Source organism: Oncorhynchus kisutch, linkage group LG8, assembly GCF_002021735.2.
Source record: "Oncorhynchus kisutch isolate 150728-3 linkage group LG8, Okis_V2, whole genome shotgun sequence".
NCBI classification, from domain to species: Eukaryota; Metazoa; Chordata; class Actinopteri; order Salmoniformes; family Salmonidae; genus Oncorhynchus; species Oncorhynchus kisutch.
In genome coordinates this window covers 22,649,121-22,672,159 of record NC_034181.2, presented here as the reverse complement: position 1 = coordinate 22,672,159, position 23,039 = coordinate 22,649,121, and the positions used below count along the sequence as shown (strand labels likewise).

At 43.0% G+C, this 23,039-nt stretch overlaps 1 protein-coding gene across 1 annotated transcript in view; it reads left to right on the top strand.

Moving 5' to 3' along the window:
* The first annotated feature begins 354 nt into the window (after window positions 1-354).
* Window positions 355-23,039, top strand: part of LOC109896063 (probable palmitoyltransferase ZDHHC8) — a 111,602-nt gene continuing 88,917 nt past the window's right edge. The window contains exon 1 of the mRNA XM_020490268.2: window positions 355-659. Coding sequence (XP_020345857.1) covers window positions 556-659 — 104 coding nt within the window. The 5' untranslated portion in view covers window positions 355-555. The remainder of the gene's footprint in view (window positions 660-23,039) is intronic.

Below are 23,039 nucleotides of genomic sequence, written 5' to 3'. Positions count from 1 at the left end.
TTGCGGAGGTCCTTATTATAATAAATAATAATAATCTCTTTTGGCTTTTCACTCTCTACCCTCACAGTAGGGCCAAAGTCAAAAGGAATGTATATGTAACAAAAGTTGCATAAAACGATAGTGATGAGTGACTGGTTTAGACATGCAATTAAAAAAAAAAAAAAAAAAAAAATATATATATATATATATATATATATATAAAATCCGATTTGAGGGTGAATAAAACGTGTGGCCCCTGTCTGTAACCTAAGCATCCCATCACAGAGTCCTCTTCGTTTTGCATTAAACTAGGTTTAAAATATATTATATTGTTATCTAGGCTCCACCTTTCAAGCGGTTTTGTGACCTCACTCGTGGGCTGGATTGCTAGAGTGGGATTTCTAGTCTTTCGGAGCGCAGTATATTTTTGCTTGACTATCTTTAGATCTGTGTGCGTTTAACAGTAATAAAGACATATTTTCTGAATCGGTAAATGTCGATATTTCAGACTGGATCTTTACATCTGTATACCGTCTCCAATTGGAATAAATAATTGAGGAATGTGGAAATTACAGAATGCCCAACAGCGTTGGAAAGAGATTTAAACCCACCAAATACATCCCGGTATCTACTGCTGCCACTTTTCTTGTGGGATCCACCACCTTATTCTTCGTTTTTACGTAAGTTTTATCCTTGTTTAAGTCATACATGCTTCTGCTAATAGTCTACACATAATAAAGCGTCCTCGTTAGTATCAGTCCTAGCCTAGGTCCAATGATCTGGTGGTAGCCAATGGCTATTACTGTTAGAAGTTTTTGTTGGAGGTTTAGACTGCTTTTTCGGGTCGGATCTTTATGCTGTTATGAATAGTTTAATCAAACGTTTTGACTGTGCACGGGACATGTTATTATTGTCTTGTACTCGTTTTGGTAACAATGTTTACGTGTGTCGAGGCATTATGGTAGAAACTCCTTTGTGGCATGTAGGCCAACTTTAGGCTATATTTGTTTCCCAAATTCATTTTTTTTTTCTAGAATAAACGTCATTGGACACCCCACTCAAGCTTGAAGTAGCCTAGGAGGTAGGCACATAACGGGTATAGGTTACCATGAAGCCGGAGTCCGCCATACTTGCCAGCTAGTTTCTCCTTTAGTTCTACGGGAAAAACAAGCAACGGAGCAGCGAATAAATATTGTTGCAGCTGGTAGCTTGGGTTATGGATGAGTTCAATATTGAATAGGAATACTGCCTCGCCTTCGAAATCTACATCTAAGTGTTTAACGGGACATTTACTCCTGTCACTCATGTGCATGCGCTCTGAAGGTTGTAGTGTTTCGAGCGGTACCGCTGCACCTTCATTATGGAAATGTATGTGGTTTACAATGAGTGATGTTTTTCTGAAGGTTCTTTTTTTCCACCCTGATTTGTTTTGTTCTAGACGCGCACACACACGGTCCCACGTCATGGATTGCATCCCTGATTGACCCTGTGATCTACTTTAAATGCATAATTTATAGACAGGCTAATAATCTGATTGTAACATTTGGAGTACAGCCTAGGCCTGCTGCAAATTTGAATCTGCACTTAGATTTACAGCTGAGTCTATTTGCTTATGGAGACTAGTGGTTTGACTGAACTGGTGAGATTTATTGTCTATTTTGTGGTCAAATGGGTGTCACTTTCTACTCTGGCTGGTTTAGAGAGACTGTAAAGTGAAGCTTTGCCACACCACATTACATGTTATTTGTCCTACACCTGTTGTGTGACTCATATGTTTTGCTAAAAGGACCATCAGATGTTCTCATGCAGTCACGATGTGATAAATAAATCATCAGATGTAATGTTATTTCATGTGATGATTATGATATCAGTCTTTATTCCATGACACTGTTCTCCTTCGTGCTGTTAAAAGCAGCTGTTTAAAAGGGAAACTGGTGCATGTAATTATTAGCAGACAACAAATAGAAAATCATCAAAAAAACAACAGAAGCAATGTAAAGCAAATGGTTTCAAATGTTGCCCAGACTAAACTATTCAGGGTGTAGCATGGCGTTTGTACTGGGGGTTAATGGTTTAGATTAAAGGAAACCTATGGACTTGGCTTGCCCTGTTGCCCAGCTATCTAGATTGGAGTGTCAACAACAACTCCCTGGTTCCTCCCTGGCTGTAAGAGGCTTTGCATAGACAAATGGTCAGATGAAGAAGTAGGCTAATGCTGTAGCCCTGATGTGCTAGTTGTATGCATTGTCACCACAGTAGCTGATACAGTGCTGTGGAAAACTTCGTAGGTCCCTCTCCAATCTTCCAGACCTCGGTTTTTCTGCCCAGCTTCTCTATTGCAGCAGGGGTTCCAGTCAAGCTGTGTTCAGGGCCAGATAGATGGGCCAATCATTGACCCCCAACAGATGGGTAAGGATTAGGATTTTACCCTGGTGTTGCTTTGCTCTTTGATTTCTCATGCAGTTACATATTCAGAGGATTGGCCCATGTATAACAGAACCCCCTGGGGTGGAATAACTGTACACATCCACACTATGTGGGGCACACATGTTTTACACAATAGGGAAAGGGGGATACCTAGTCAGTTGTCCAACTAAATGTATTAAACTGAAATGTGTCTTCCGCATTTAACCCAACCCCTCTTAATCAGAGAGGTGCAGGGGGCTTCATTAATCAACATCCACGTCTTCGGCGCCCGGGGAACAGTGGGTTAACTGTCTTGCTCAGGGGCAAAACAACAGATTTCTACCTTGTCAACTCAGGGATTCGATCCAGCAACCTACCGGTTACTGGCCCAACGCTCTAACCACAATTCTCCTCAATACACCACAATACTCCTTAATACACCGCAATGCAAAACAACATTCCACAGTGCACCACAACACAACACACAGCAGGAGACCACATAGATGAAGCCCCACGTATACTGTGTTGAAAGACCTGTGAGCCATCTCCCTTCTCCCAGCCATGGAGTGAGTCATTGTGGGCCATGTGATTGCCAGCTCTTCACACAAATGTCATATCAGGCATGGAGGAAGAGACACTGTGTGAAGCTGACACTGTGTGCCAGCTGAGCTCTGGCCCAGTGTTACTGTTACTGCTGTGCCTGGCTTGTCTGTCAGTGGCTTTACAGTGTGTCTGTCCTCCATGACCACAATATGATTCACTCATTAACATAAGGCTCATAATGCCATGTGACAAGGTTCCCTGATTCCTCCACGTAGGTCCAGCTTCTGGTATTGCTCCAGAAACAAGATGTGCTATAACGTTGGACTGGGTGCTGACACAAACACTTTGTATAACGTCTTTCCCCATGCCCTTGACCAAATGCCCATTGTCCAATACATTTTCTACCTGCCATTGATAAAAATGCAGAAGCTAACTCTTATCATTTGCTGTCAAAGACCGATAGCCCCTTTTTAAAGGGGGGTGAGATGGATTTCTGGACACTATCAATTGATCATGCGGATGGGTACTGCTTTCAGCAGTTTTTATGGCAATGTGTTATAGAAGAGGTGGCTGGTTGTGTTTAGAGGCAAAATATCTCCCAGGGAGTCATGTAAGTACACATTGGCAAGGGAGCCAGAGCAACGTGGACAGACAGAGAAATCTAATCTTTGACTTCCACATCTGTTTCCTCCTTTACAATATAGATTTATTTAAACGTGGCGATACTCAAGTTGTCCAGTAGACTCCATTGTTTCCTGATTAATTACTCTCTTTTCCTCCATGACCACTATTACTCTGCTGGTATGGGCAATGTTCGATCCAATGTCCATACTAGAATACCACTTAGAATGCCCAATACATTGCTTCATTCTAACTATATAGTATGCTGGTGTGGACATTGTAACAAAAATCGGTCATTGTTCAAGTGTATAATGATACATTAGGATGTCATAGAGCAAACCAGGGGAGTCTTTAATCTCATACAGTACTTACTCACCCCAACATGATGGGGTGGTGGTGAGGGCTGGATAGATGGATTCATTCCAATATCCAGGGCTAAGTGCTTGATGTTTCCTGGTGTCTGTGGTGTTTTAAAACATTGTGTTAATCTCTTCTCTACCACATTAATTGAACTTTTAGGATAGTAATTAAATGTACATCCCCAATGATCTTAATCCAAATGACACCGATTCCCTAAATAGTTGTCAACAGTAGTGCACTTTATAGGGAATAGGGTGCCATTTGGGACACAGGCTGTGTGTGTTTACGCAGCACTGCTGCTGTCCTCTCTCTTTATTGGGAGGTTCAGTAAACACTACTGCTGTCCCCTCTCTCTTTATTGGGAGGTTCAGTAAGCACTGCTGCTGTCCTCTCTCTTTATTGGGAGGTTCAGTAAGCACTGCTGCTGTCCTCTCTCTCTTTATTGGGAGGTTCAGTAAGCACTGCTGCTGTCCTCTCTCTCTTTATTGGGAGGTTCAGTAAGCACTGCTGCTGTCTTCTCTCTTTATTGTGAGGTTCAGTAAGCACTGCTGCTGTCCCCTCTCTCTTTATTGGGAGGTTCAGTAAGCACTGCTGCTGTCCCCTCTCTCTTTATTGGGAGGTTCAGTAAGCACTGCTGCTGTCCTCTCTCTCTTTATTGGGAGGTTCAGTAAGCACTGCTGCTGTCCTCTCTCTCTTTATTGGGAGGTTCAGTAAGCACTGCTGCTGTCCCCTCTCTCTTTATTGGGAGGTTCAGTAAGCACTACTGCTGTCCCCTCTCTCTTTATTGGGAGGTTCAGTAAGCACTACTGCTGTCCCCTCTCTCTTTATTGGGAGGTTCAGTAAGCACTACTGCTGTCCCCTCTCTCTTTATTGGGAGGTTCAGTAAGCACTGCTGCTGTCCCCTCTCTCTTTATTGGGAGGTTCAGTAAGCACTGCTGCTGTCCCCTCTCTCTTTATTGGGAGGTTCAGTAAGCACTGCTGCTGTCCTCTCTCTTTATTGGGAGGTTCAGTAAGCACTGCTGCTGTCCTCTCTCTCTTTATTGGGAGGTTCAGTAAGCACTGCTGCTGTCCTCTCTCTCTTTATTGGGAGGTTCAGTAAGCACTGCTGCTGTCCCCTCTCTCTTTATTGGGAGGTTCAGTAAGCACTACTGCTGTCCCCTCTCTCTTTATTGGGAGGTTCAGTAAGCACTACTGCTGTCCCCTCTCTCTTTATTGGGAGGTTCAGTAAGCACTACTGCTGTCCCCTCTCTCTTTATTGGGAGGTTCAGTAAGCACTGCTGCTGTCCCCTCTCTCTTTATTGGGAGGTTCAGTAAGCACTGCTGCTGTCCCCTCTCTCTTTATTGGGAGGTTCAGTAAGCACTGCTGCTGTCCTCTCTCTTTATTGGGAGGTTCAGTAAGCACTGCTGCTGTCCTCTCTCTTTATTGGGAGGTTCAGTAAGCACTGCTGCTGTCCTCTCTCTTTATTGGGAGGTTCAGTAAGCACTGCTGCTGTCCTCTCTCTTTATTGGGAGGTTCAGTAAGCACTGCTGCTGTCCTCTCTCTTTATTGGGAGGTTCAGTAAGCACTGCTGCTGTCCTCTCTCTTTATTGGGAGGTTCAGTAAGCACTGCTGCTGTCCTCTCTCTTTATTGGGAGGTTCAGTAAGCACTACTGCTGCTGCCCTCTCTCTTTATTGGGAGGTTCAGTAAGCACTACTGCTGCTGCCCTCTCTCTTTATTGGGAGGTTCAGTAAGCACTACTGCTGCTGCCCTCTCTCTTTATTGGGAGGTTCAGTAAGCACTACTGCTGTCCCCTCTCTCTTTATTGGGAGGTTCAGTAAGCACTACTGCTGTCCTCTCTCTTTATTGGGATGTTCAGTAAGCACTACTGCTGTCCCCTCTCTCTTTATTGGGAGGTTCAGTAAGCACTACTGCTGTCCCCTCTCTCTTTATTGGGAGGTTCAGTAAGCACTGCTGCTGTCCCCTCTCTCTTTATTGGGAGGTTCAGTAAGCACTGCTGCTGTCCCCTCTCTCTTTATTGGGAGGTTCAGTAAGCACTGCTGCTGTCCCCTCTCTCTTTATTGGGAGGTTCAGTAAGCACTGCTGCTGTCCTCTCTCTTTATTGGGAGGTTCAGTAAGCACTGCTGCTGTCCTCTCTCTTTATTGGGAGGTTCAGTAAGCACTGCTGCTGTCCTCTCTCTTTATTGGGAGGTTCAGTAAGCACTGCTGCTGTCCTCTCTCTTTATTGGGAGGTTCAGTAAGCACTGCTGCTGTCCTCTCTCTTTATTGGGAGGTTCAGTAAGCACTGCTGCTGTCCTCTCTCTTTATTGGGAGGTTCAGTAAGCACTACTGCTGCTGCCCTCTCTCTTTATTGGGAGGTTCAGTAAGCACTACTGCTGCTGCCCTCTCTCTTTATTGGGAGGTTCAGTAAGCACTACTGCTGCTGCCCTCTCTCTTTATTGGGAGGTTCAGTAAGCACTACTGCTGTCCCCTCTCTCTTTATTGGGAGGTTCAGTAAGCACTACTGCTGTCCCCTCTCTCTTTATTGGGAGGTTCAGTAAGCACTACTGCTGTCCTCTCTCTTTATTGGGATGTTCAGTAAGCACTACTGCTGTCCCCTCTCTCTTTATTGGGAGGTTCAGTAAGCACTATTGCTGTTCAATTCATTAGTGTCAATAAGTACCACATATTAGAGACCATGAGAGCCCAGCCCAGATCTCCACTCTCCTATAGTATAATAATATGTTTGATTGTGGGTCTCGCTGTGGATTTGATGTTAGTTTAGTAATTGAATCTACATTGTTTGTTTTGATATGGGCAAAGTGATATCAGCACCGTTTGTTTGATATCATTTTAAAGGATATAAGCCTTCTGTATTAAAATAGCATGATGGCATTTAGGCTGTCTGTCTGGTTTGCTAAATCACCCACCTTGTTCTTTGTGTTGTTTAGGTTTTGAATATCTCATCCTCTTTTTGATTATCACTAGACTTCAGATTTTGCTCTCGTTCTCTCCGTCTCTGTCTCTCTCTCCATCCTTGCAGCTTTTCTATCCTGTCACTACTCTGGAAAGAGCAGAGCTCTCCTTCCTCATGCAGTGTCACAGTAAGTTAACATCAGAGATGAAGATAACAGGATTGATATACTGCCGATAACATGAGAGCGATAGGTTATAGGGGACGCGTCAGTCTTCTGTGTCATATAGATGCTGATAATCTCACTGAGATCCGCAATGCCAAAGTGATTCATAAAATCACTACACAACTGCCTGTCCTCAGGTTTGGGTAGATACATGCATCTTTATGTTTCACCATTGTAAATGCTTTTAGCAGGTCTGGGTCTGTGGCTAGTCGTGTCAGATTAAATAGCAATACAATTTCATCCATATTTCCTCTTTTACAAGCAGCACCTCAGGCTATGGAGTGGTCTGGTAGATGAATTTGGTGCTGGGTTGTGCTGTTCTCTCTCTTTCTCTCAAAGGGCTCCTCACAGTCATGTACTATATTACAGCAAGAACATGGGAGGAATGAAGATGACTCACAGGTCGATATAAATGCAATGTTGGTTTTATTGTGCATGTAATTCTACTCCCCTTCAATAACATGGAAAATAATTGTTTTAATTGTGTATATACCTTATTAGTTCTCATTAATGTTGGCTCCCTCGTGGAGATGACTAATCTCTGCATGGTCATTGAGACTTTAACCCCACTCTTTTTCACTACACTATATTCTTTCTATCACAGTTTATTTTGATCAGATTTGTCTGATTGTGTTTGTAATCTACATAATGTATGTACTTTAAAAGGAAAAGTCTCTAGTTGTTTGATGGCTGATGTACCAATCCCAAATCTTGAAACGGACTATATTTTTTTAATCAATCATGAAATGATAACTATGTACTGTTGCTCATACAGTAAGATACGATGAACTGTAATTCCTCCTTATCAAATGTCTTGGGGCTGAATACAGTCATCAGATTTGGCAGCATACACAGAAACCATAGAGTTCAATTTTAAGGTAAAGGTTTACATAACCCCTTTAATTAACACTGACTGTTCCCCTCCACAATTTATCACTTCTGTTTCCACTTTCTCATGCTATAGATGGGTGGTGTATGGTCTCATGCTATGGACGGGTGGTGTATGGTCTCATGCTATAGATGGGTTGTGTATGGTCTCATGTTATGGATGGGTGGTGTTTGGTCTCATGCTATGGATGGGTGGTGTATGATCTCATGCTATACATGGGTGGTGTATGGCCTCATGCTATACATGGGTGGTGTATGGCCTCATGCTATACATGGGTGGTGTATGGCCTCATGCTATACATGGGTGGTGTATGGCCTCATGCTATACATTTTTTATTTTATTTTTACCTTTATTTAACTAGGCAAGTCAGTTAAGAACAAATTCTTATTTTCAATGACGGCCTAGGAAAAGTGGGTTAACTGCCTGTTCAGGGGCAGAATGACAGATTTGTACCTTGTCAGTTTGGGGGTTTGAACTTGCAACCTTCCGGTTAATTGTCCAACGCTCTAACCACTAGGCTACCCTGCCGCCACATGGGTGGTGTATGGCCTCATGCTATACATGGGTGGTGTATGGCCTCATGCTATACATGGGTGGTGTATGGCCTCATGCTATACATGGGTGGTGTGTGGCCTCATGCTATACATGGGTGGTGTATGGCCTCATCTCATCCATACTTTGTAATTTAGGGATTCAATAGAAACATAAGGATGATTATGTTAGCTTGAGTCTCTGATTTACATGATGTAGGCCTGTAGATCAATGTAATTTCTATTGTATTTATTTTATACTATCTAGAGTTCATGCATTTTGTTTGTTTGCGTCTGTAGTGAAACTGACAAACACAAAAAATTAGTTGAAGATGAGTTTTTCCACTGACGATGAAGATAGGGAAATGGCATCAATACAACAAAACACCAAATACTTATTTCAAACAATAGACAGTGTGATGACTCCCTCTGACTCTCTCTCCGATGGGGGTTTACACACTCCAAGATGGATACGTCTGCTATATTTTTTTACTGCAGGCTATGTGACAGTAATTAGATCAAATGTATATTTCAGACCAGGAGTTTTGATATAATATAAAGGCAAGCTCCCAAATGACTCTGTTAACTACATATTATGGGTTGATATCCATGTTATCGACTTCATCCTCCCAGCCTTCCCCTCTCTCCCACCCCCTCACAGGGAGAGCAATATCCCAGTCGTTATCTGCCACGGGCTATGGCATGGTACTACCATAAATCAGATCCCTCTCCTCCATAACCATGGCATGGTACTACCATAAATCAGATCCCTCTCCTCCATAACCATGGCATGGTACTACCATAAATCAGATCCCTCTCCTCCATAACCATGGCATGGTACTACCATAAATCAGATCCCTCTCCTCCATAACCATGGCATGGTACTACCATAAATCAGATCCCTCTCCTCCATAACCATGGCATGGTACTACCATATATCAGATCCCTCTCCTCCATAACCATGGCATGGTACTACCATATATCATATCCCTCTCCTCCATAACCATGGCATGGTACTACCATATATCAGATCCCTCTCCTCCATAACCATGGCATGGTACTACCATATATCAGATCCCTCTCCTCCATAACCATGGCATGGTACTACCATATATCAGATCACTCTCCTCCATAACCATGGCATGGTACTACCATATATCAGATCCCTCTCCTCCATAATCATGGCATGGTACTACCATATATCAGATCCCTCTCCTCCATAACCATGGCATGGTACTACCATATATCAGATCCCTCTCCTCCATAACCATGGCATGGTACTACCATATATCAGATCCCTCTCCTCCATAACCATGGCATGGTACTACCATATATCAGATCCCTCTCCTCCATAACCATGGTATGTCCAGCTTTTGCTTCCCCACAGATAGATGTCTTGGACCAGCCATTTCTTCATACCCCATAGCTAGACCCAACCAACCACAGCCTGTCTGCAGTGAGTCAGAGAGGGTTGACACAAGACAGACAAGCATGCCTTACATCTTCCCCCTACATTGGTATTGACGAGTGAATGAGGCCAGTGAATAAAAGGCTGGGTCATCTAATCTGATTCCATCCTAGCCTCCTGTCACTGACTGACAACTAGGTTAAGATAATGCTGACGGATCAGCTTCCCTGGTCGTGTCTGGCATCCTGAAAAGAGTAGGTTCCTCCTGCCTGGCAGAACACAGCCTCATGCCTGCCCTCCATTACATTAACCACGGCCGTGCACAGGTTGTTATTGAAATGAGTGCTATATATAATTCTAATAAGATGTGGCAGCTAGGCATTTGAAATGGACTGGGTGTGTGCATGACTGGAAGTTATGTATACAGTAATTCCATCTGCGCCTGACCAAGTGCTTTTAACAAAGACTGATCTATGTTTTGTTGTTTTTGGCAGCAGAGGTTTAATCTGAATCATGTTTATATGTTTTGATCTGAGCCTTATTGGACTTTAAAATGATTTGATGGCTCAAACTGTTTTGCTGCTGCCCTATTTCTCCCCAACTTAGAGAGAAGACACAGCCTTATGTTGTGCTTGGGTTTTTGTGTGCCGTTTTGCATTCTGCCTTGAATGTGACAAACACAATGCCTCAAACAGTAGGGGGGAAATTCCTTTATTTTGCCATAATCTTTTATCTGTGTCGAAGCTAGGGAGAGCGCTTTTCTGCATTACTACTTCAGAACTTTTCTTTTTATGTCTCTCTATTTGCCCTCAAGCTTTTTCTGAGCTCCGTCAAAAATAACTTGTGCCCTGTGATGCCATGGCTTGGCTAAATGAAGCCATCTGTATGTAGCCAGAGCAGCTCAAAGCAGCAGTGTGGCTGAAGAAGTGCGGGGAAGGGGAGTGAGGCACTTGGGACTGGAAGTACAGGGTTTCTGTTCTCCACCTAGTGGTGGAAAATACTCTTTCTGAGAACATGTGGGATTGATTTCGACCTCCAACCGCTCCCTCTCTGGGCGTCTCCTCCCTGTTTCCCCCTCTATTCACTGTTTGGCAGGTTCGTTACCGACCAGGAATAAGTTGAAATAGAGCTCTGCCTCTGACACCTCGTGCTAAAAGTGCCATTTATACAGAGATCGAAAGAAGGCCTGGAGTACAGCTGTGTCTGTCTCACAGTTATAAAAGGAGATGTGTGTAGGGAGAGGAGTGTAGCCTACGTCTCAAGTACTCCAGAGAACCATAGAAACAGACACAGGGGAGAAAGAGATAGATAGATAGGCCGATCGAGTGTGGGGTTTTCATATCTTTGGCCATTTCGGTCCATCAGAGATGGGCACATCAGAAAGAGCTGTGGTACTCAGTCATCTTTAACAAGCAGAGTGACATACATGCGAGTGGTCATGAAGGGCTAGCCTCGCCACTCTAGGACCTCTGTTTGGCTTTGGCCTCAGCCTTTGTAGTAGTTCTGAGGAGCTCTTATAGCTACTGTCACATAGCTTTAGTCAGACAGACCTATGGATAGTTCACAAATGGAAAGACAACAAACATACAGTGTAAATTCTGTATTAAAATGCATGAGAAATGATCTGCCTAATGTCACCTGCACTTAGATTGAGATGTTGTCTGTCCACTCCACACATGCTCACAGAATAGAGATATTAATGCTGTTGATGATTGTTTTAATGGACTATGTTGAGCATCCCAAAAGCCATATGCGCCCTGGTCAAAAGTAGTGCAGCACATAGGGAATAGGGTGCCTTTGGGATGCTACCTGGGAATAGGGTGCCTTTGGGATGCTACCTGGGAATAGGGTGCCATTGGGATGCTACCTACCCTGGCTGCTATACAGCCTACCCTGGATGCTATATACAGCCTACCCTGGATGCTATATACAGCCTACCCTGGATGCTATATACAGCCTACCCTGGATGCTATATACAGCCTACCCTGGATGCTATATACAGCCTACCCTGGATGCTATATACAGCCTACCCTGGATGCTATACACAGCCTACCCTGGATGCTATATACAGCCTACCCTGGATGCTATATACAGCCTACCCTGGATGCTATATACAGCCTACCCTGGATGCTATACACAGCCTACCCTGGATGCTATACACAGCCTACCCTGGATGCTATACACAGCCTACCCTGGATGCTATATACAGCCTACCCTGGATGCTATATACAGCCTACCCTGGCTGCTATACACAGCCTACCCTGGATGCTATATACAGCCTACCCTGGCTGCTATATACAGCCTACCCTGGCTGCTATATACAGCCTACCCTGGCTGCTATATACAGCCAACCCTGGCTGCTATATACAGCCTACCCTGGCTGCTATATACAGCCTACCCTGGCTGCTATATACAGCCTACCCTGGCTGCTATATACAGCCTACCCTGGCTGCTATATACACTCTACCCTGGCTGCTATACACAGCCTACCCTGGCTGCTATACACAGCCTACCCTGGCTGCTATACACAGCCTACCCTGGATGCTATACACAGCCTACCCTGGATGCTATACACAGCCTACCCTGGCTGCTATATACAGCCTACCCTGGCTGCTATATACAGCCTACCCTGGCTGCTATATACAGCCTACCCTGGATGCTATACACAGCCTACCCTGGCTGCTATATACAGCCTACCCTGGCTGCTATACACAGCCTACCCTGGATGCTATACACAGCCTACCCTGGATGCTATATACAGCCTACCCTGGATGCTATATACAGCCTACCCTGGCTGCTATACACAGCCTACCCTGGCTGCTATACTCTGCAGTGGGTGAGTGGTGAAACGACACTCTGTAATTTGTCTGTTTTCTACCTTACTTAGTTTGAATAGACTGAGTGCAATGCACATGGACTGATTTGACTGTGGAGACCTGAGTTGAAGAAGCACTCATTAATCTTACCTGAAAATATCTTGTGGTTAAGGATTTTTGTTGAGTTGATTTGTTATCTAGCCCTATTATAACAACCATATTTTTGTCAGTGAATTAATTCAGTAATGGTTTACTTTAATCTGGATTTGCAGTAGTTGATTTTTATGCAGAGCCTTTGGTGACCAGACAATACCTATTATACTGCTGTACGCTGTAATGTGTGACCAAATTGATTCTCCTCTGTTTAAGATGAAAACAGCTTGTGAGCTGCATGTTGAGTGGTACCGCAGCCCGCCAAGCAGAACTGTAATCTGTATCTCACTTCGCACCAATTCTAATGGTTTTTAGAGCCTGAATGATACTATATTAGCCCCAAATAAAGCTTAACATTTGTATTTAAACTCCAGTGTCAGTCATGATTAGTAGGAATACTAAAGTTATGTTTTTTTTAAAAGAGGACGTTTTGTTAGAGGTTTTGTTGGCTAGCCCATTTGACAGAAACATTAGTAAAAAATGTATAGTGATTAAAATCCCCTCACAGTAAAATGTCCAGACAAGTCTTAGCCATGGATGTCCTCTGGGAGAAATGTTTTCCTTGGCTGTGTGAAGTGGTGCAGAATACTTTAGAATCTGAATAATTGTTATCAGAGCACAACCTGAGGCCGGGGTGACATTGTTCCGTTACTGTGACTCTTCTCAACAGCAGTATGAAATGATTGTTCATACCTCATCTCATCTACCAATATTGGCTCACTGACCACATGGCTACTTGGCTAGATACAATCCTATCCACGTTACCAGCATGTTTACACCACTAACCAGGTTTCCATCAAACATTTTATGTGGGTGAAGTACATGTCGGATAAAACGTTTCATAACAGGCCTGATGGAAAAGGATAATTTCTCTGGAATCTTTCCAAATGTCAACAAAACGAAACACGCTAGACAAGGTGGGATCTTTTTGTGTCGATAAAATGTATTATGCAAGAAATGGCGGTGGAAACGCTTTAATGCGCAAATATTTCTATAAAACTCTCATATTGAAGTAAATTTGCAGTCACCCTATGATCTGTTGTGTGGTCCACCCACTACAGCTTGGGAAAGTATACCGTTTATTAGGCTACCGATTATGATGAACTTCACAAGGTGGTGAAAGTCCATGGTGATGAGCTTGATGCTCCTTTCCCATAAATATCGAGGGTCTTATTCTGGTGACATTATTATTGATGCTTGGCTGTCATTTATTCATTCAGATTTTTTCTCTCTCTTGTCAATAATAATTTCATCATGTTTGCTATACCAGCACTGTATATGCTAGCTGTTGGCTAGAGCACATGGCCAATACCTGAGTGGGCACATTCACTATATAACGCAAATTATTTTGGTGAGAAAACATCAGTAGAATGAAAATGACATGGAAACCCATTTAATTTGTATGTTTTATTCGGTACATGGGAATTTAACCCCAAAATGTACTTTAATGTGCATTACGTCTGGTGGGAAAATGTGCATATTGTTTTTATGCAGATTTTTGAATATTCACATTCAAATCTGTCACCAGTTGGATAGCAACCTAGCTACTGACCATTTAATATAACTATTTACAAATGAATATTTTATGGCTCGGCTCATTCCAGCCATGAATTGTTATCTAATTGATGCAGGGGCTCTCTGATAGTGTGTGTTTGGAAGTCTGCAGATATCTTCCCTGCATTGGGATGATAGGAGGATTCTATGGGCAGAAGGGTATAGAAGGAGTATCAGTTCTTTCTTATTTCATCTGGACCAAGGATGTTTTCTGTTTGTCCTGCTCTCTTCGTGAGCTCACTGAAATGGCCCATCTGGCTAGGGGATGGGGATGGGTTGGGCTGGAACTTGTATGTCAGTGTTGCAAGTGGCATAGTCTGCCTCCCCTTCCTATTTCAACAGATCTGTGAGGTGGTGTCTGTCATCTGTCAGTCTGTATCCGGACACACCAGCTGCACTGCTGTAGGCTTTCATACTAAGGACTAAACATCAGAGGGATGGGAGCTAAATCAGCCACTGAGTGCTTGTATCTCTGTCTTGATCAACATGGTTGGTGGAGACTCGGACGACACTGACATGAGCCACAGCCAGTGTTATTTGTCCCCGTCTGTGGCTTACAATCCTTGTGTCTTCTCAGAGGTCATTTCTTTTTTTCTTCAATTTAAAGTTTTATTCAGTTTTCTTGTTTTTCAATCAACCAACAAAACACATTCCACATTCACAGATGTGACAGGCTTTAAAAACACATTCCACATTCACAGATGTGACAGGCTTTAAAAACACATTCCACATTCACAGATGTGACAGGCTTTAAAAACACATTCCACATTCACAGATGTGACAGGCTTTAAAAACACATTCCTCATTCACAGATGTGACAGGCTTTAAAAACACATTCCTCATTCACAGATGTGACAGGCTTTAAAAACACATTCCACATTCACAGATGTGACAGGCTTTAAAAACACATTCCACATTCACAGATGTGACAGGCTTTAAAAACACATTCCACATTCACAGATGTGACAGGCTTTAAAAACACATTCCACATTCACAGATGTGACCGGCTTTAAAAACACATTCCACATTCACAGATGTGACAGGCTTTAAAAACACATTCCACATTCACAGATGTGACAGGCTTTAAAAACACATTCCACATTCACAGATGTGACAGGCTTTAAAAACACATTCCACATTCACAGATGTGACAGGCTTTAAAAACACATTCCACATTCACAGATGTGACAGGCTTTAAAAACACATTCCACATTCACAGATGTGACAGGCTTTAAAAACACATTCCACATTCACAGATGTGACAGGCTTTAAAAACACATTCCACATTCACAGATGTGACAGGCTTTAAAAACACATTCCACATTCACAGATGTGACCGGCTTTAAAAACACATTCCACATTCACAGATGTGACAGGCTTTAAAAACACATTCCACATTCACAGATGTGACAGGCTTTAAAAACACATTCCACATTCACAGATGTGACAGGCTTTAAAAACACATTCCTCATTCACAGATGTGACAGGCTTTAAAAACACATTCCACATTCACAGATGTGACAGGCTTTAAAAACACATTCCACATTCACAGATGTGACAGGCTTTAAAAACACATTCCTCATTCACAGATGTGACAGGCTTTAAAAACACATTCCACATTCACAGATGTGACAGGCTTTAAAAACACATTCCACATTCACAGATGTGACAGGCTTTAAAAACACATTCCTCATTCACAGATGTGACAGGCTTTAAAAACACATTCCACATTCACAGATGTGACAGGCTTTAAAAACACATTCCACATTCACAGATGTGACAGGCTTTAAAAACACATTCCACATTCACAGATGTGACAGGCTTTAAAAACACATTCCACATTCACAGATGTGACAGGCTTTAAAAACACATTCCACATTCACAGATGTGACAGGCTTTAAAAACACATTCCACATTCACAGATGTGACAGGCTTTAAAAACACATTCCACATTCACAGATGTGACAGGCTTTAAAAACACATTCCACATTCACAGATGTGACAGGCTTAAAAAACACATTCCACATTCACAGATGTGACAGGCTTTAAAAACACATTCCACATTCACAGATGTGACAGGCTTTAAAAACACATTCCACATTCACAGATGTGACAGGCTTTAAAAACACATTCCACATTCACAGATGTGACAGGCTTTAAAAACACATTCCACATTCACAGATGTGACAGGCTTTAAAAACACATTCCACATTCACAGATGTGACAGGCTTTAAAAACACATTCCACATTCACAGATGTGACAGGCTTTAAAAACACATTCCTCATTCACAGATGTGACAGGCTTTAAAAACACATTCCACATTCACAGATGTGACAGGCTTTAAAAACACATTCCTCATTCACAGATGTGACAGGCTTTAAAAACACATTCCACATTCACAGATGTGACAGGCTTTAAAAACACATTCCACATTCACAGATGTGACAGGCTTTAAAAACACATTCCACATTCACAGATGTGACAGGCTTTAAAAAAATAAAATAAAAAATAATAATACATTTGAAAAAATTAAAATACAATTAAAATGAATGATAAAGTCAAATAAAAGCATTTATTTTCCTTGGTGCATATATATATATATACATACATACGTACACACATATACATACATATATACACATACGCACACGTACTCAAAAACGAAATTAAAATAAAAACACACAAAATAAACACATACCACTTGCAGCAGCACTATCAAGGTTCTTATCAGCTATTTCAAGCATTCGCTGAGACGACGGGCCAATAATTCGTTTTTAGGTTTTACAGTACCTTACACAACATGTATCTGCGCATTTCCCTAGAAGAAGAATAAATTTCTTAGCAAAGTATGTAATAGTCATAAGCAAATTTTCTCTGTCAGGATCAATAACAAAGTCCTGCTGGGCATTAAGAAGATAGATACACGGGGTCATATCAAACTGTACCTCTAGTATTTTCTGTGCAGCAGTATGTACAGAATCTGGCAATCTCTCTACAGCTCCAAAATACATGCATATAGGTTCCACTTTCAGAGGTACATCTTTTACAGTTAGGAGACATATCTGTTTTCATTCTATGGAGTCTCAAAGGAGTATAATAAAATTTGTAATTTAAAAAAAAAATTAGATTCTTTCATTTTTACACTGGTAGAGGAGCAGTATACAGAGGTAATTTCTAAAGTATTGATTAAACCCTGTGTCCATTAGTGAGTCTGCCAACGCCAGCTGATCCCGTAGAATGGTTTTAACAGAACGGTTTTAGTGTGGAGTTTAAAAAAAACATTTTTTTTTAGCACAGAATGGTTTTAGTGTAGAGTTTTTTTTGTTGTTGCATAGAATTGTTTCTATCGACCATCACCATCCCATCGAACCATCGTCCACACCCCCACTAACCCATCCACACCCCCACTAACCCTTTACACCACACAGCAGACTGGAAAACCCCTCACCAGGCTAGTTCAGACTGTCACCTGGTCTCAGAGTAAATAGCCCATAATGGAAAACAGGGAGGTTATGCCAGTATAAATCCCAAGCTACTTTATTCACTGGGGCTGGGACTGAGGGTGCCATGGAGACGACTCCTGTTCTCTTAATATCCCTTGCAACCATACATCTCTTAGAGGTAAACAGGAGATATTTAGATTAGATGAAGATCAAGATACCTTGGGATTGCCTGCACCCAGTGTGTAGGGTATGGTATTCATGTTTTTCATTGAGTGCAGCTGCAGTGTTATGCTGTGTGAGGGTGCATTGAGAGAAGAGCTTGCACATGGACTAAGTAGACACAAGTGGATGGCCAATATTTGTTCAGTGTCTCTCTCACCCCCTTTCGTTCTCTATATTTCTCTCTCTCCCTCTCTTTCTTCAGATCATTTTCGCTCTCTGTCACACACACACACACACACCTAAAAAATAAGCTTTACCCTGGCCCTTTCAATAATACACACGACATTGAAACCATTTACAAAGGCATGTACAGCGTAGTTACAGTGTAATACTTATATGTGTGGTTAGTGCAACAATACATGCATTTTATACCACTTAATAGAAAGTGAGACCATATCACATGCTAGATCCTCAAAACGTTTTACAACTGCACCATCGAGAGTATCCTGACCGGTTGCATCCTCATCACTTGGCCCCAGTGATGTACGGCCCAGTACATCACTGGGGCCAAGCTTCCTGCCATCCTTAACCTCTATAATAGGTGGTGTCAGAGGAAGGCTCTAAAAATGGTCAAAGACTCCATCCACCCAAGTCATAGACTGTTATCTCTGCTACCGCAAGGCAAGCGGTACGGGAGCACTAATTCTAGGTCCAAAAGGCTCCTTAACACCTTCTACCCCCACAAGCCATAAGACTGCTGAACAGCTTCTACCCCCACAAGCCATAAGACTGCTGAACAATTAGTCAAATGGTTACCCAGACTATTTGCATTTTCTTTTTCACTGCTGCTACTCGCTGTTTTGTTATCTATGCATAGTCCCGTTACTCTTACCTACATGTATATATTACCTCGAATAACCTGTATCCCTGCACATGGACGCAGTACTGGTACCCCCTGTTGTCTATAGCCTCGTTATTGTTATTTTATTGTTACTTTTTCCAACTTTTGTTTATTTAATAAACATTTCACGTGAAGTAATTCAGTGCATGTGACAAATAACATTTGATTTGGATTTATAACAAATAGTTTATTCTAGTGAACATTATGGAAGCTTAGCCCTGGTCTTTCTGCCCACCCCCTTCACCTCCTACAGTAGCAGTGCTTTGTGTGTTGTTTAGATGTTGGTTAGTGACATCTCGCAGTCCTCACAGCAAGCAGAGTCCTGGTCAGAAGTAGTACACTAAATAGGCAATAGGCTTCCATTTGGGAGACAACACTACCATCATTGTGCTCCCTGCCGGAGCACTTCAGCCTGGAGTTGTACTACTCTCTCTCCTCTCAAATGGATTCTCCATCCAAAATAGTTTTCAGTCAGAAGCATTGTACATGGCGTTAGTGGCAAGCAACATGCAATTTTTCCCTCTGGTTTTCCCTGATGCTCTGCTGTAAAAGATGGAGGTGAGCTGTGCTCTTCGACATGCTTATTTTAGGGAGGGGAAATCATTCTGTTTCTTCTTTTGTTCCTTTGTTACATTATGTTAAAACATCTCCTGCATTTTAAGTCCTGTATTTCGTTTCGTGACAGGGCAATTCTTCTAGGAGACGGGATACATCTGGTAAGTGTTTAGCAGTTCAAAGCGCCTCAGATTCCTCTGGGTTTATCCTCGCCTTGACAATCTCTCTCTTCCTCTGTAATGATATCATTTAGGGTTGTGCTGTTTATCGCTGTCTAGGCCTGTCTACTGTCCCCCATCGCTAAGCATATTATTTCATCGCTGTTCACTAATACCTACAGTATCACAAATTGAGAATGCACAGATGAGAATATGTGCCGAATGCTTAAAAATGAGGCCTAGGTTACCCCCTTTTAGTCTTTCATCATGCTATGTATTCAGGGCAGAGTTGCCTAGCTAGCTAATGTGTTTGATGGTTCGATTGGAACTTTACTTTGTCTTTTCAGATGGCTTGGCGGTATTTAAAGTTGCTAGGTGTATAGCTCAGGTCAGGAGTTGCTGCTACAGCATTGCAGCTGCCTCCTATGAGAACAAAACACTTCCTAAAGCAACCCTGACTTCATGCAACCCTGATCCTGGTGGGAAATGGCACCATATTCCCTATATAGTGCATTACATTTGACAAGGGCCCATAGGGGTCTGGTCAAAAGTAGTGCACTAATATAGAGAATAGGGTGCCATAACCCCTGGCTTTGCTGATTTATGTACTCAAATCAAATCATCAAATCAAATTTATTTATATAGCCCTTCGTACATCAGCTGATATCTCAAAGTGCTGTACAGAAACCCAGCCTAAAACCCCAAACAGCAAGCAATGCAGGTGGAGAAGCACGGTGGCTAGGAAAAACTCCCTAGAAAGGCCAATACCTAGGAAGAAACCTAGAGAGGAACCAGGCTATGTGGGGTGGCCAGTCCTCTTCTGGCTGTGCCGGGTGGAGATTATAACAGAACATGGTCAAGATGTTCAATGTTCATAAATGACCAGCATGGTCGAATAATAATAAGGCAGAACAGTTGAAACTAGAGCAGCAGCACAGTCAGGTGGAAGTTGAAACTGGAGCAGCAGCATGGCCAGGTAGACTGGGGACAGCAAGGAGTCATCATGTCAGGTAGTCCTGGGGCATGGTCCTAGGGCTCAGGTCAGTTGAAACTGGAACAGCAGCATGGCCAGGTGGACTGGGGACAGCAAGGAGTCATCATGTCAGGTAGTCCTGGGGCATGGTCCTAGGGCTCAGGTCCTCCGAGAGAGAGAAAGAAAGAGAGAAGGAGAGAATTAGAGAACGCACACTTAGATGTACTAGCTTCATACTAACTATACAAATCAGCTGAGCAAACCAGCTGAGCAATTAGCTTAAGCTTAACTTGGGCTTAAGTGATTGACTGAGGTAATGATGTGTTGGAGAGACCTCAGTCAGTAGGGTAAGGATCCAGGTGCTGACAATATATATTAACCAATCAGGGACTAGTCTAATTCATTCCTGGAACCCACCAGGTTGAGTTTGCTTTAAATCCTTTAATGTATAATGGACACTCCCACTCGAGGGGGTATACACAGGAATTAATGCTGAGGAATCAGAACCCACACCTGGTGTTCCAAAGCACTGCCTCAAATATAAATATAAAAAAATTGGTTGGGGCGGATTGGCAGCTATGGGCCACTGGGCTACCCTGCCGACCCAGGTAGATATGAGAGTAGATATGTATATATAACTAGGAATAAAGTGTCTAGGCAACAGGATTGATAATAAACAGTAGCAGCAGCATATGTGATGAGTCAAAAATGGTCAATGCAGATAACCAAACAGCTACCCGGACTAACTATTTAATTTACTAACTATTTAGCAGTCATGGCTTGGGGGTAGAAGCTGTTCAGGGTCCTGTTGGCTTGTGGTGTTGTGTCAAGCGGGCAGGTGGGACTGAGTCTTAGAAGAGGTCCCGGTAGGGGGGACAGGGAGACCGGGGAATGGGAGGACAGCTGGCTGCAGGGGGCCGCTGGCATGACAGGACCCCCAGCTTAGGTGTGGTGGCAGATGGGAACAGCAGATGAGGCAAGGCCCCTTGACCTGGCTCTGTGGATTAGAACTATTTCTCAACCTCTGGTCTGTGGACCAACACCGGTCCCTGGGATGTTTCTGACCGGTCCTTCCACTGGTTAGATGACACCTATTTATTCAGTTCCCTGTGCTAGTTTTATGCAAGTGGTCTTCCGATAAGGAAGGACTTATAGCTTGCCAGTGCTTGAGACAGGAGCGACTTGGTCCAATGCCACATCCACCGAGGGAAACCCAGGTCCTGCCCTCACATCGACCTCCTACTGAACTCCGCTTTAGCTCACCCTGGCACAGGTCCTGCCCTCACATCGACCTCCTACTGACCTCCGCTTTAGCTCACCTTGGCACAGGTCCTGCCCTCACATCGACCTCCTACTGAACTCCGCTTTAGCTCACCTTGGCACAGGTCCTGCCCTCACATCGACCTCCTACTGAACTCTGCTTTAGCTCACCTTGGCACAGGTCCTGCCCTCACATCGACCTCCTACTGAACTCTGCTTTAGCTCACCTTGGCACAGGTCCTGCCCTCACATCGACCTCCTACTGAACTCTGCTTTAGCTCACCTTGGCACAGGTCCTGCCCTCACATCGTTTTTCTCGCTTTATAATATTGCACATGTAGGCTAATAAATCATAAATGATAGTGGCATTTCAGATGACGGAGGTATGCTAAGCGTCTCCAGCATTTATTTTTTAATATCTAATGAGATTGAAATGCTTTAATCAGACAATTAAGCAGAAGTGGGAGTAAAACCAGCCATGGATGTGGGGAAAGTACAATCCTTCCTCTGTGCCATTTTCTACATAATTAAACTGGCGTGTGTTGTCATTAGGGCTTTAATGGCTGTTGCTTTGCTTGCGTGGTGAGAACACAGTGTGAGTTAGCCTGCAGGTTAGACAGAGCAGTCACACACCAGTGGTGTTATGAATCCACTCTGCCTCCCAGGCAGCTCAGTGTTAAAATGGAGGACCTTTCTCCCCTGCTTTATGCTGTTTGCAGTCATGAGGCACTAGCTAGCCTGCCTGAGAGGAATGTTGAGGAGGGAGATACTTTTTGCTGATGATATTCTTCATGCCCCTGTCTGTCTGGCGGGGGGGATGATGCCTTGTGGTGTGCAGAATGAAGCTCGGTCAGAATGAATGAGGATATTGATCGGCCGCCTCATGGATTATACACGAGCTGTGCACTAATTACATTTTGATATACAGTTGGGGATTTAACAGGGAAAACCACAACATGATCTGCACCTTGATACTCATTGGCGCAGAGTCTGATATCTTTTATAATAATGTTCCTGTTCATTTTCTAAGGAAGGCAGTAGGCTGAGAAATTCAATTTGAGTCAGTGTGTTATAACAACATGGTTCAAGTAGTTCTATGAACGTAGTCAACAGTTCTTCTTCCTGTTATAGTATGGTGCTCTGGTGGCCTAAATATATTCAGAACCTGTTGGCTATTTTTTGTCCATTTCTATGGTCAAGCTCCTTCTG